Here is a 12,870-nt window from a genome sequence, read left to right as displayed (position 1 = left end):
GGAGAGGGGGGGGGGTGTGTGGGGAGCGTGCTACACCAGAGAGGATAAGGAGCAGCCTGCACCAGAGAGTTGGGAGTGTGGGGAGCAGCCTGCACCAGAGAGGTGGGAGTGTGGGGAGCAGCCTGCACCAGAGAGGGGGGAGTGTGGGGAGCATGCTGCACCAGAGAGGGGGGAGTGTGGGGAGCATGCTGCACCAGAGAGGGGGGAGTGCGGGGAGAAGCCTGCACCAGAGAGGGGGGAGTGTGGGGAGCAGCCTGCACCAGAGAAGGGGGAGTGTAAGGAGCAGCCTGCACCAGAGAGGAGGGAGTGTAGGGAGCAGCGTGCACCAGAGAGGAGGGAGTGTAGGGAGCAGCCTGCACCAGAGAGGAGGGATTGTAGGGAGCAGCCTGCACCAGAGAGGAGGGAGAGTAGGGAGCAGCCTGCACCAGAGAGGAGGGAGTGTGGGGAGCAGCCTGCACCAGAGAGGGGGGAGTGTGGGGAGCAGCCTGCACCAGAGAGGGGGGAGTGTGGGGAGCATGCCGCACCAGAGAGGGGGGAGTGTGGGGAGCATGCTGCACCAGAGAGGGAGGAGTGTGGGGAGCAGCCTGCATCAGAGAGGGGGGAGTGTGGGGAGCAGCCTGCATCAGAGAGGGGGGAGTGTGGGGAGCAGCCTGCATCAGAGAGGGGGGAGTGTGGGGAGCAGCCTGCATCAGAGAGGGGGGAGTGTGGGGAGCAGCCTGCATCAGAGAGGGGGGAGTGTGGGGAGCAGCCTGCATCAGAGAGGAGGGAGTGTGGGGAGCAGCCTGCATCAGAGAGGGGGGAGTGTGGGGAGCAGCCTGCACCAGAGAGAATGTAGATGTATAGGCTGGCACTTCTAATGCACTGCAATACATGGTTATTGCAGTGCATTAGTATGAACTAGTGAACACTAGTTCATATAATAGTAATGTGAAAATTAAAAAAAAAAGTTTCTTTACATGTTTTGAATAAAGGAAGCGTTTTGGAACCTGCTGCTGTGTGATTGGCGCACTATTCTTACTACTATATGAATCTCTCAGACTGCCATTGTACCCGACAGTCTGTGCATCTCATTCACACGCCAAGACTTTCCTTGCCCAGCCAGGTCAAAAGGAGTGTGTCTCCCTAAGGAAAGTCTCAGCGGGTGTGCTCCGTATATATATGTCCCCACAGACGCTTATGGCACCTGGCCGCAATATGGTGAGCATACACATATGATACTGTACAGTCGTCAGGGAAAAAGATCGAGCATGCTCTATCTTATCCTGTAAGTATGGCCAGACGCCAGGTGTCCCTATGGAAAGGGGAGGGGTGAGCAGGACCACCGCCTCTCCAGCTGAATGTGTGCTATGTGTAGCTCCCAGCTCAGGCGTAGCATGCGATCGTGTGTACGAAGTCTAAGGCTGTATTCGCATGTGACATTTGTGTTTGGGTTACCATCATACAGATATTGGTGAACCTGAAAAGTAGCAAAGAAAAGCACCAAAACATTCCAACCCTTACCAGACGTGGGCAACTGTTTGGTATAGGAAGCGCAAATAATCATGTTTGTTAAAAAATGATTTATCTTGGTGCAAAAATGTGCTGTTAGATCACAGCCCCCATAGAGGTCTATGGCACCCAGTCAAGGTGCAGTGAGCATACCGTGTCTACATGTCCTATATGTAGCCAATTGACACGCGGCCGCTCAGCTTTCTATGGAGAGGAGTAGGGTGAGAAGCTATCCTCCCTCTTCTATACCAGGCTGTGTACTGTTCCCAGGTCCCAAGAGAGCATTTAGACTCATGGGTTTATTTATCATTAGACCAGCTCCGTGGGTATGTTCTATGTGTATTTTTGGAGCTCCGGTGACCATCGGATTCATCAAAGTGGCTTTAGCCCTTTAATAAATGTAGTCTGGGATTTTAAAAGTCTCAAAAAGCCTCAATGCAAATACTTTGAAACTTTTTTACGCCAAAAAAGCCCAGGAAAAACGAATGATAATAACCCCATAGAATGTAAGCTCTTGTGAGCAGGGTCCTCAGTCCTATTGTTCCATATGAATGTTTGTACTCTGTTATGTAATATTATATTTGTATATGTCCCCTATAATTTGTAAATCGCTGTGGAATTTGATGGCGATATATAAATAAAAATTATTATTTAGCCTAATGGTGTTGATCAGCAGTGGAATATTCCATCTGCAAAATACTTTTATGGCACAAGGTGGCGCTGTGGTAGTAGACAAGTTTGGACTCTGCGACTTGCCATACCTCTATACACGCTTTGCTGGCAGATAAGAGGTAAACTCTCTTGCTATGAATAATTTAGAAGTGGGATGTTTTTAATCATACATACCGAGTGTATATATACTGTACTGAGAGTGCTGTGCGTGTATACTGTATATACTGAGTGTATATATACACTATCCTGAGTGTGCTGTGTGTGTACACTGTATATACTGAGTATATATATACTGTACTGAGTGTGCTGTGCGTGTTTACACTGTATATACTGAGTGTATATATACTGTCCTGAGTGTGATTTGTGTGTACTCTGTATATAATGAGTGTATATATACTATATTGAGTGTGTTGTGTGTGTAAACTGTATATACTGAGTGTATGTATACTGTACTGGGTGTGCTGTGCGTGTACGCTGAATATACTGAGTGTATATATACTGTGCTGAGTGTGCATACACACACACACATCCCTCATATATTCTCCTGCCTTTTCCTGCACATGTTGTGGTCTAACTTGTGTAACCTGTGTCCAGGGTTCACATGCATTTTGAAACCCATTCTTTATATATGCACATATATACACTCATACACACACATTTTTAAGTTGTATTTTCTATGTAAGTTGGAGCGGGTATATTTTGTCAGTGTAAATCCATACAAATCATTGATTTTGTATTGCTCTGAGTGTGCTGTGTATGTATAGAGCGTCCTGATAGATCCGGCGAGGGCGGAGGGGGACATCATAAGCTGGCACACCATGCATACACAGTATATGCACCTCACATACTATAAACATACATACAATATATAAACACCATATATACACATAAATACAGAATTAGATACACTTCCTTACAGTTATACACTTCCATACAGAGCTGGTTTTAGACAAAGTGGGGCCCTAGGCAGAACTAAAAAATGAGGCCCCAAAATAAAACTAATAAATGAACCATCAAACATTTGGTGAGATTGCTCCCATTAGCCCAGCACAATTATAGCACTGTGCAGTTTCCACACAGTAAGGACAGTGTCACAGTGGAGATGAAACTTACATGATTGCGATCTATGGTGTAAGAAGTTCCTGTTTTTTTATTAACCGCTTAATGACCAGGCCCTTTTTCGTTTGTGAGTTTTAGGGCACGTTCACACGTTGCGTTTTGACCTGCGTTTTCATTGCGTTTGAAACGCATATACAACAGCTGAGGAGGGGTGATTTGCCTAATTACATCACTGTTAACATTTCCATTTACAAAACGCATCGTAAACACGGTGTTAACGCATACGTTAACAATGCGTTAACGCATACGTTAACAACACGTTAACATTGCGTTTACAAACGTAAACGGTAATGTAATTAGGCAAATCACCTCTCATCAGCTGTTGTATATGTGTTTCAAACGCAATGAAAACGTGACCAAAACGCAACATGTGAACGCGCACATAATATTTTTACATTCCCCACCATCAAAGATCTATAACCTATTTATTTTTCAATGTAAAGAGCTATGTGAGGGCTTGTTTTTTGCATGACAAATTGCACTTTGTAGTGAAATTATTTAATATATTCACAATATTACAGAAACCCAAACCAAGATGGTGGCGCCCATTGCTAGCAACGATCGCAGGTGTTAAAGGTGGGTGTATGCTGCAACCAGATATGGAGAGGGCTCAGCCGAATACCCGCAGCCGACATGTGACGTGTCATGTTGTATTTACACTGTTCGCGCTGTAGTTTAGTAAAAATGCAGGAATTTCTCCCATGGATCTCTGTCATGTAAAGAGTCCGTGTCCGTGCTTCACAGACGAACAACGGCATTGTGATACTGTCCTACTATGGTGAGATACTCTGTAGTATGGGATTTAAGGAGAATTTGATAGGAAGGAAATAGATGAAAGATATGAGAGAAGATAAATAGATAATAAAAGATATGAGAAGAATTTTAGATAGACCAATAAAATATCACCAAAAGTCATCCCTCCCATATAGTGAACAAGTGAAGTGATTCTTTTACAGCGTAAATGTTACATTTGGTGGTATGAAGAACCACTTAACTTTTTCAATATATGGTAGGGCTGACTTTTGGTGTTATTTTACCTATTAGCACCCTTCCAATTTAATCTTAGACTGTGTTGCTGCTTTTGTATTTTTTTTTTCTTAATAGATAGATACATAAATGGTAGACAGGTAGATAAACTATAGGAGATAGATAGATACATACAAAAAGTATAGATATGATAGATAAAACGATCAGAGATATGTAGATATTTAGATAGAAAGATATTTAGAGAACAGATAGGAGAGGACATATTATAGGAGATTTCGGACTTTGAGTCACCCATAACCTGCATACGCAGGGTTGGTACCCACGTGACCTGGTCTCATGGGCCACCTACCACAATAACATCGACTTCCATGCAGAAAACGTGGCGCAAAACTCCATTTTTGAGTCTAAAAATATGTTTGCGTGTATGAGGCCTAAGGCAGAAAAAAATGTACCCATATCCGGACAAAGAAGTGTATCATTATGTATTATAAAACATCACTTTTATTATTCACAAGACTAAAAATGTGTGTGGTAGCATTGCTACAGTGTGCTCTAGGGAATTGATATTAAAAGCACAGTGGGGTAGGCTCAATAAGTCAAGGACAAGTGTTCACTCACTACTGGTATGTCACTTTGTAGCCAAAAGGCGATGTGTACGATGTAAGACAGGGTTCCCCAAACTACGTTTTGATCCGGCCCCCGACACTTGGCGTGCCAGCACCGGGTCCTCGCGGCATGCAACAGTCGGGCAGGAGCCTCCGTCCGTTCGAACAGGAAGCTCCTGCCCGTCACTGTATAGAGCTCGATGCGGCCGGAATCGGCCGCTCGAGCACTATTACTGGAGTGATGTGGCCGGAATACAACCCCGGCGCACATCGCTCCATGAACTAGGCTGCGCGGCCGCGCACCCCTTCCTGCCCGGACGCGGCACGAAGATAGAAGACGCGCGGCGGGAGACTTAGGTGAGTACAGCGTTTTTAGTTCTTATTCAAAAGGACAGTAAAAAGATTGTGGCGACTGGGGGCCAATAGTTAGTTATGAGGGACAGCTTAGGAAATAAATAATTGTGAGGGGCAGGTTAGGAAATAATTAATTATGAAGGACAGCTTAGGAAATAATTAATTATGAGGGGCAGAATAGGAAATAAATAATTGTGAGGGGCAGGTTAGGAAATAATTAATTGTGAGGGGCAGAATAGGAAATAATTAATTGTGAGGGGCAGAATAAGGAATAATTAATGTTGTGGGTATAGGAAATAATTAATTATGAGGGGCAGTCTAGTAATTAATGGGGGGGAGGCATATTCAATAATTAATGGAGAGATGTCCCAGTATATTAATTAATTAATTAATTGGGCCAATATATAAAATAGTTCACAAGGGGGAGCAGTACCGGTATATTAAATAATTAATTGAGGGGGGTGCAAGTGTATTATGGATGCGGTCACATGTACCGCTATTTATTTTTAAACTTTAGTCCGGCCCTCCAATGGTCTGAGGGGGACAGTGAACGGCCCCCTATGTAAAAAGTTTGGGGACCCCTGATCTAAGATCTCTGGGACATAAATGTTGTGTGACTAAATAGATAGCAGACTCCGCTGGGTCACCAGTATAAAGGGTCACTTTGGGGTAGCTAGGTCTAATGTGTTGTGGCAGATATTTGCCTGTTCACACAGCCTGCACTAAGTCATGCTTCATAGAGTCTAATGGACGTCTCATTTGTATTCATATACCAGAATTATAGACCAATTGATGCTAACCCTCTGTTGGTGTATGTGGGTTAGTCATATGGCATGACCAGAGCCCTACACTGTGACTAGATAAAGTATTATTGTTCACACTATGCTGTCCCTAAGAGATCTAAGCTGGCTAGCTGTATATTGTAAATTGACTTAGAACCTAACCACACTGCTGATTAAAAAGAACATGCACTTTAGCCCCCCAATCACTAAATGAATTGTGTTTTGTGCGCTGCTGATGTGATGTCACATCTGAGTTTCTGTAGACCAACAGAGAAGGTTGGTGCCATGCTGGACTGGAGACATCGATTTTTAGACCACCTAGAACCCATAGTAAAAAGTTGAAACTGGACTACCTTTCTAATTTACATTTTGTACTGTATACACATGATCTGATCACTTATAAGATTTGAAGGTGGGTTAATTCTTAACTTTGTTTGGGAACTAGCACTTTTCTTTTAGGCTGTGTTCACACATCGCGTTTTAATTGCATTTTCAAATGCAACTAAAACACAAAGGGGAGGTGCTTGGCCCGATCCCATATGCTATTTGTAAATGTGGCCATTCACCTTTGAAATGACCTTTTTCCCTTGTGCTGCAGCATATCTCTACATTGTGACCCCTGTAACATGAGTATTGCCCTGTTCTCATCTCTCTATAGCACAATGACATCCAGCGTGCTTCGGAAGAGTTTAGTGGCCTGTCTGTTAAATGTCTCTGAGGCGAGGAATAAAGATGTGATTGAGAGAATTGCAAGAGCTGCTGTATGTAATAGCCGTGGTAAGTGTGATAGTGTCATATACAATATCTATATGGGAATCACTCAGGTTTCCTGCATGTTGCTGCTTCATACTGTCCTGTTGATACAAATCCAATCTGATAAACTGCAGCTCATGTACTTGCAGGCCTCATATCTTAAAAAGTGAATTATCATTAGGTAAAAGGTTTATTTTTCATGTCACTATGGGGGTCATTTAGTTCTTCTTTTTTTTTTCTCTTTTATATAAATATTTGCAGTTTTGCTCTAAAAGGTGCAACATTTTTGCACTGCAACTGAGTTTTTCCAGTGTTTCTCTTAAGTCATCTTCGGAATCCAGATGTGGATATTTAAAAAAAAGTGGGGGGCATCTTCTTCAAGAAAAGTGAAGTCCTGTGTGATCCAGTCTGGTAGAGGTGCCGTAGACCAGAAGTTTTACAATGACATGGGAGCTGAAGCACAATTAGCTGAAGGTTTTTTTTTTTTTTGCCAACCGTGCTCCGGCCCCACAAGGTTTTTCAAAATTACTGGAAAACTTCTTAAATGTAGTTTTGTGGCAAACTAAATGAAAAATAAAAATCATAACTGATCCATCCATTCCACCCAGCCTCCACCCATTCCAAATGTCTATTTTCTGGCGCTCCTTCTGGATGGTAGTTCAGTGAAACAGAGGACGTACTGTAGCTCTTAGGGTGCTGTCACACGTGGCGTTTTGAACCCGTTTTTAGGCTATATTCACACAAATGTATGGGGGATGTATATACGCCCCCCCATACATTGCAATGGCCTCAATGTGCCGTACGGGAGAGGTACGGTGCAGCATACGTGCGGCACCGTACCATTCCGTAGCAAGATAGGACATGTGGCATGTCACCCCGGCACTCACCCCCTCCTCCTCTTCGCGGCTCCACCATGTGCCCTCCGTACTACAGTACAGCGGGCAACGGCAGTGTGAATATAGCCTTAGTCCGTTTTTAAGCAGTCTGTTAAAAAACGCATGCAAAATCAGACTCATTGCTAGGTATGAAGTTTTGTTTTTTTTTATCAGTTTTTTTTATCAGCCTACTGCTGCATAGAAATTTTACTCCGCTGAAGTCTGGGATCATGGAATTTCTAGGCATTGAGATAAGAAATGAATCCCTTGCTGCAGTGGTTATGTTATGTCAGGGAATTTTGTGTACAGTCACACATCAATCTTGCACAGGTGCTATCGACTAGGGATCTTACCCCCCTTAATGCCTGAATTTAAAGTCTAAGCACATCTTGGTAGATTTAAAGGAGGTTCGGAAAGGTTATTGTTTAGGTCTTAAAGGAAACCTACCACTTGAAGTGGTAGGTGTAAGAAGGAAATACCGAGCACCAGCTCAGGGTGAGCTGGTTCCGGAGCTTACTTTCATTAGTGTCCTAAACCTAAATCGCTTTATAGCCGAAGCTGCTTCGGGGGAACCAAGAGCGCGACCGTGTGCGTGGCTCTACTTCACTTCCTATGTAGGCATGCATGAACAAAGTGCACCAAAAAAATGGTGTGAACTTCAATAATCTGTCGCCCCCTGCACTGCTCTGGAAGACCGTGCACCAGTTTTGATTAATGTGCTGCACCCTGCACACTCCACAGGCAAACTGCACATAGTACATACTGCACTAGTTTTGATAAAGGTGGGCATTTGTTCCCCCCCCCCCCCCAAAAAAAAAAAGAAATACCATAGTCACTTATAATGTCATCTGGTTAGCAATGTCCCACATGAACTAGACTGTGCCCCCCACATTTATCAAATATATGACGCCATAATAAAACCATGCTGTGCCCCTGCACACATTAAAAATTACATTGCATTACATCCCTTAATGTTTTATACCAGTGATGGTGCCAGAGGTGGCACTTTGCGATAAATAAGTGGGTCTTTGTTGTAGTTTGGGCACTACAAAAGGTTCGCCATCACTGTTTTATACTATATGCATAGCCTCTGAATAAATACTGTAACCTTATAGCATTATACACAGTGCTGCCAAATCAAAATGTCCCAAATGTGCCCCAATTATTGTACATATAATCCAGTCCAAATTATTAATTTGCATACAGTATCCCTTAAATGCTCAGGGTGCAGTCACACAGGGCGTCCAGGGGTTCAGCCTGATCACATATGCGTTTCCATTAAAGTACATGCGATCAAGCACCTAGTGTTTTGCATATAAACAATGCAAAAAACCTGGAGCTTGTTAGCGATTGCATGCGTTTTAATGGAAACACATAACCGCACCCTGAATAAATAAATAATGTGCCTCCAAATGATTAAAAATTCACATACACGCCCTACTTTGTATTTTATACACACCTCTTCCTACTTTCATTTTTTATAGATATCCTTCCTCCTCCTTTCATTATATATACAGGCCCCCTTGCTCATTTCATTTTAAATATACAGCCTACTTTTTCCATTTTTATTTTTATATACCCCCTACATTTTATATATACAGCCCCCCCCCCCCTCATTTAATTTTATATCCAGCCCCCCTTCATTTCATATGTATGGTACAGGCCCACTTCTTCTTTTTTATTTTACACCCTCTCACTGAAATATGTCCCCACCTCATTTTATATATAGGGCACCACTCTATTCTTTTTAATACTTCCCTCCATCCACTTTGGGCTGTAGGGAAAAAAACACTTACCTTACCTGTGCAGGACTTCTTTAGTCCTTCACCTCTCTAATCTTTGCAGTGTGAGTCACGACACAGGATGCAGTGACTGTTTTTAATATTCTATAGTGGTGAACTTGGTGAAAAAACACATTTTCTTGTGGGCTTGGTTTTTACAGCTTTCACTGTGCACTCCAATAGACACATCGGCGGTATTTTACTAAGGGCCCAAATCGCATTTTTCCGTCGGCTTGCCTGAATGTTACTGATTTGCGCCGTTTTCCCCTGAATTGCCCCGGGTTTTTGGCGCACGTGATCGCATTGTGCATTGGCGCCGGCATGCATGCGACGGAAATCGGTGGCGTGGCCGTCGGAAAACCCGACGGATTCAGAAAAACCTACGTATTTGAAAAATAAAAAAATTGGCGCTTGACACGGGCTTACCTGCACCCAGGATAGGATTGTGAACTTCCGTGAACTCCAGCGGACTTCAGCGACACCTGGTGGACATCGGGCGCACTACCTTTGTGAATCCCGGCCGGAACCGAATCAGCGTCGGAGAACCCGCCGCTGGATCGCGACTGGACGGGGTAAGTAAATGTGCCCCATCTATATTCTATGGGTACAATGACAAGAAAACAAAATGTATGCAGGTTTCATTGTAAAACACATATTTTAAAAAATGAAAACCAACTGTACAACAAAAAAAAAAGCTTCATTCCACCATCTTCTCATGCTAATAACTTTTTAACACCTCGGTATGCATAGCTGTGTAAGGTGTAATTTTTTGCAAGATTTGTTGGCATTTTCAATGCTACCATTGTGAGGACTGTACAGCCTTTTACTATTTACTAGACCCCTTAGGGTATTTTAACCCTAGGGAGCCTGATTGTTGCTACCAGTACTTGTGTATTGCAGTATATGGATTCATTCACGGCATAACGCCGTGTGCTGGAGGGGAGGAGGAGGTGATCCCTCCTCCCTCCATATAAAACAGCGGCGCACAGCCGCACACTTTCAGAAAGATAGAGCATGCTCTATGCTCTTTTTGCGTTGTGCGGCACAGATCACTGCCACACATGTGTGGCACCGTACTGCTGTCGTTGCCGTCTATGGGGCCAATTTGCAGCCGCATGTACGTCCCCAAGAATGACCGTGTGAATGAGCCCTATGGATAATTTTGTATAGATATGTAAAGATTTCTTTGCCACTGGCACACTGTTACAGATTTTCAGCAACCACAGGTCCCAGCTGTCATGGCAACTAAAAAAAGTTAAGCTGTACACCTTCCGTAACAAATTCTGCAGCCCTTTAGTTGCACATTTAGATAGCTTTATTGTTTATTTATAGCAAACATCGCTTCATTGTCTAACCATAAAAAACACATCCTTTTCCCTGGGGATAACCCCTGAGGTGTTTATGGGGATCCGGTAATGGATGGGAGAGCCCGTGATGGTGAAGCAGCCTGATCTAGGGATCACATGGAGGCACGTTGTGCAAATCAACTTACGGCTCTTTATTCAACTCCAAATGCAGGCAACGGCCATAAACATAAACAACAGCAGGTACAGCAGGCTGGAAAGCCGATAGGAGATAGCTGGTCAGCAGGAAGGGTTGCTTACAGCCTGATAATAGCTTCAGACTGGGCTGGTAGATGGAGCCAAGTTTGGACAGTGGACCTCTGCTCTGGGGCTTAGTCTCCTGACTTGCCCAAGGTGTCAGGCCTGAGACACTTCTGCTTCCTGGTAGTGTGCAAAATCTTGCAAAAAATTACACTTTACACAGCTCTGTACCCCGAAGTGTGAAAAAGTTATTAGCGTCTGAATATGGCGGAATTTTTTTTTTTTTTTTGTACAGATGGTTTTAATTTTTCAAATGCATAAACTCTATTGGAGTGCACAGTGAAAGAATTAAAAACCAAGCCCACAAGAAAATGCATTTTTGTCACCAACTTCGCCACATTCGGATTTTTTTTCCACTTCCCAGTACATGCCATGGAAATTAAATAGAGTACAATTTGTTATGCAGAAAACAAGCCCTCACACAAACATCTTACAAAAATATAGCCCTTTGGAAGGAGACTAGTAAAAAAACAGAAATGCAAAAACAAAAAGGCCCAAGTTGTCAAGGGGTTAATACATCTACGGCAGAAGATACCACAGACATTTTTACAATTTGCAGAAATTAAATGTTTATTAAGGTCTTAGACAGTTTTTATACTGATGACCTTGTTTCACATTGAGGGGAGCTTATCAAGGCCTTAAAGGGAACCTACCACCACAAATCTACCTATAAAAGGTAGATTGGGTGGTAGGTGGATCAATAGGACGTGAGGATAGCCCTTTTAAGGGCTAATCCTCACATCCCTGCACTTTTTTGATAACTTTTATTCTCCTAACATGTACATTTTGTAAAGAGGCTACTGGGGCGTGGAGTAGCTGGAGCTGAGGTCACTGCTCCGACGCTGGAGTTGCACAGTTGCGGACCTGCTGTTCTGCGCATGTGCAGACAGCAGGTTCGTCGGACGAGGGCTTGCAGCTACAAGAAGCTGCCACGCCCAGGATTTTGGTGGGAGGAACAAAGAGGCTACTGGGGCTTGGAGTAGCCGTGCCGTGTAACCTCAGCTCCGGCTACTCAAAGCCCCAGTAGCCTCTTTACAAAGCTTACATATTAGGAGAATAAAAGTTATCAAAAAAGTGCAGGGACGTGAGGATTAGCCCTTAAAAGGGCTATCCTCACATCCTATTGATCCACCTACCACCTGATCTACCTTTTATAGGTAGATTCGTGGTGGTAGGTTCCCTTCAAGGCAAGATCTGTCATTAGCCTTAACCCCTTAAAGGGAACTTGTGACCAGGAGACCCATTTTTACATACAAAATAGGTTTACAGAAAAAAAGATATGCTATATATGACACCTCTCAATGCCATGTGCTGTGTGACTGTGTGACCTGGGAGTGGCTATAGAGGAGCAGCCCCCCACCCTTGGGAAACCGCTCCTCCATGTGTCTTTTTCAAATATATGAATAACTCTCATCACTTGGGATTGGTTGTAGAGGAGCAGGGGGCATCGCTAAGCCAAGTTAATGGACGTTTTCATATATTGCACAATAAAAGTCATTGGGGGCCGTGAACTATTTGCTGTTTTTGCAGTGAGCTTGCTACCCCAATAAACGGTTGTGTACACGAGGCCTTATATTATTCCACTCTGCTATCAGAAGCCCTTACCCCAAACTGTAAAATAACGGAAACCAATAATCCACTACCCCATTGATTACAGTTAGTGTCCGCCATTTTACCAAACAAAAATGACTATTTTTCTGTGAACGTTATTGGCATTGGCATCTCAGTTATAGATGTGAACTTCTGGGTTTTTCCCAGGTCCTCTACTATGGGTTTGGTACCAAAATTCACTTCAGATACTTGAAAATACCCTTATACCTCTAAGAAAATCCCCCAGAAAAACATGGAAA

At 43.5% G+C, this 12,870-nt stretch overlaps 1 protein-coding gene across 6 annotated transcripts in view; it reads left to right on the top strand.

Annotated features, from left to right (window-relative positions):
• Window positions 1-12,870, top strand: part of FTCDNL1 (formiminotransferase cyclodeaminase N-terminal like) — a 56,083-nt gene that overhangs the window by 21,685 nt on the left and 21,528 nt on the right. For 2 of the 6 annotated variants that reach the window (XM_072119699.1, XM_072119693.1), the window contains exons 1-2: window positions 2,227-2,279; window positions 6,666-6,784. The exons of 2 other annotated variants lie outside the window; for them this stretch is intronic. In XM_072119699.1, coding sequence (XP_071975800.1) covers window positions 6,670-6,784 — 115 coding nt within the window. In that variant the 5' untranslated portion in view covers window positions 2,227-2,279; window positions 6,666-6,669. Of the gene's footprint in view, window positions 1-2,226; window positions 2,280-3,800; window positions 3,856-6,665; window positions 6,785-12,870 lie in introns of those variants that run through there. 2 more of the 6 variants (XM_072119695.1, XM_072119696.1) reach the window with 2 other exon arrangements.

This window comes from Engystomops pustulosus, chromosome 8 (genome assembly GCF_040894005.1).
Source record: "Engystomops pustulosus chromosome 8, aEngPut4.maternal, whole genome shotgun sequence".
Classification (NCBI taxonomy): domain Eukaryota; kingdom Metazoa; phylum Chordata; class Amphibia; order Anura; family Leptodactylidae; genus Engystomops; species Engystomops pustulosus.
Note: the sequence above shows the minus strand (reverse complement) of the source record. Positions and strands in the feature narration are given on the sequence as shown.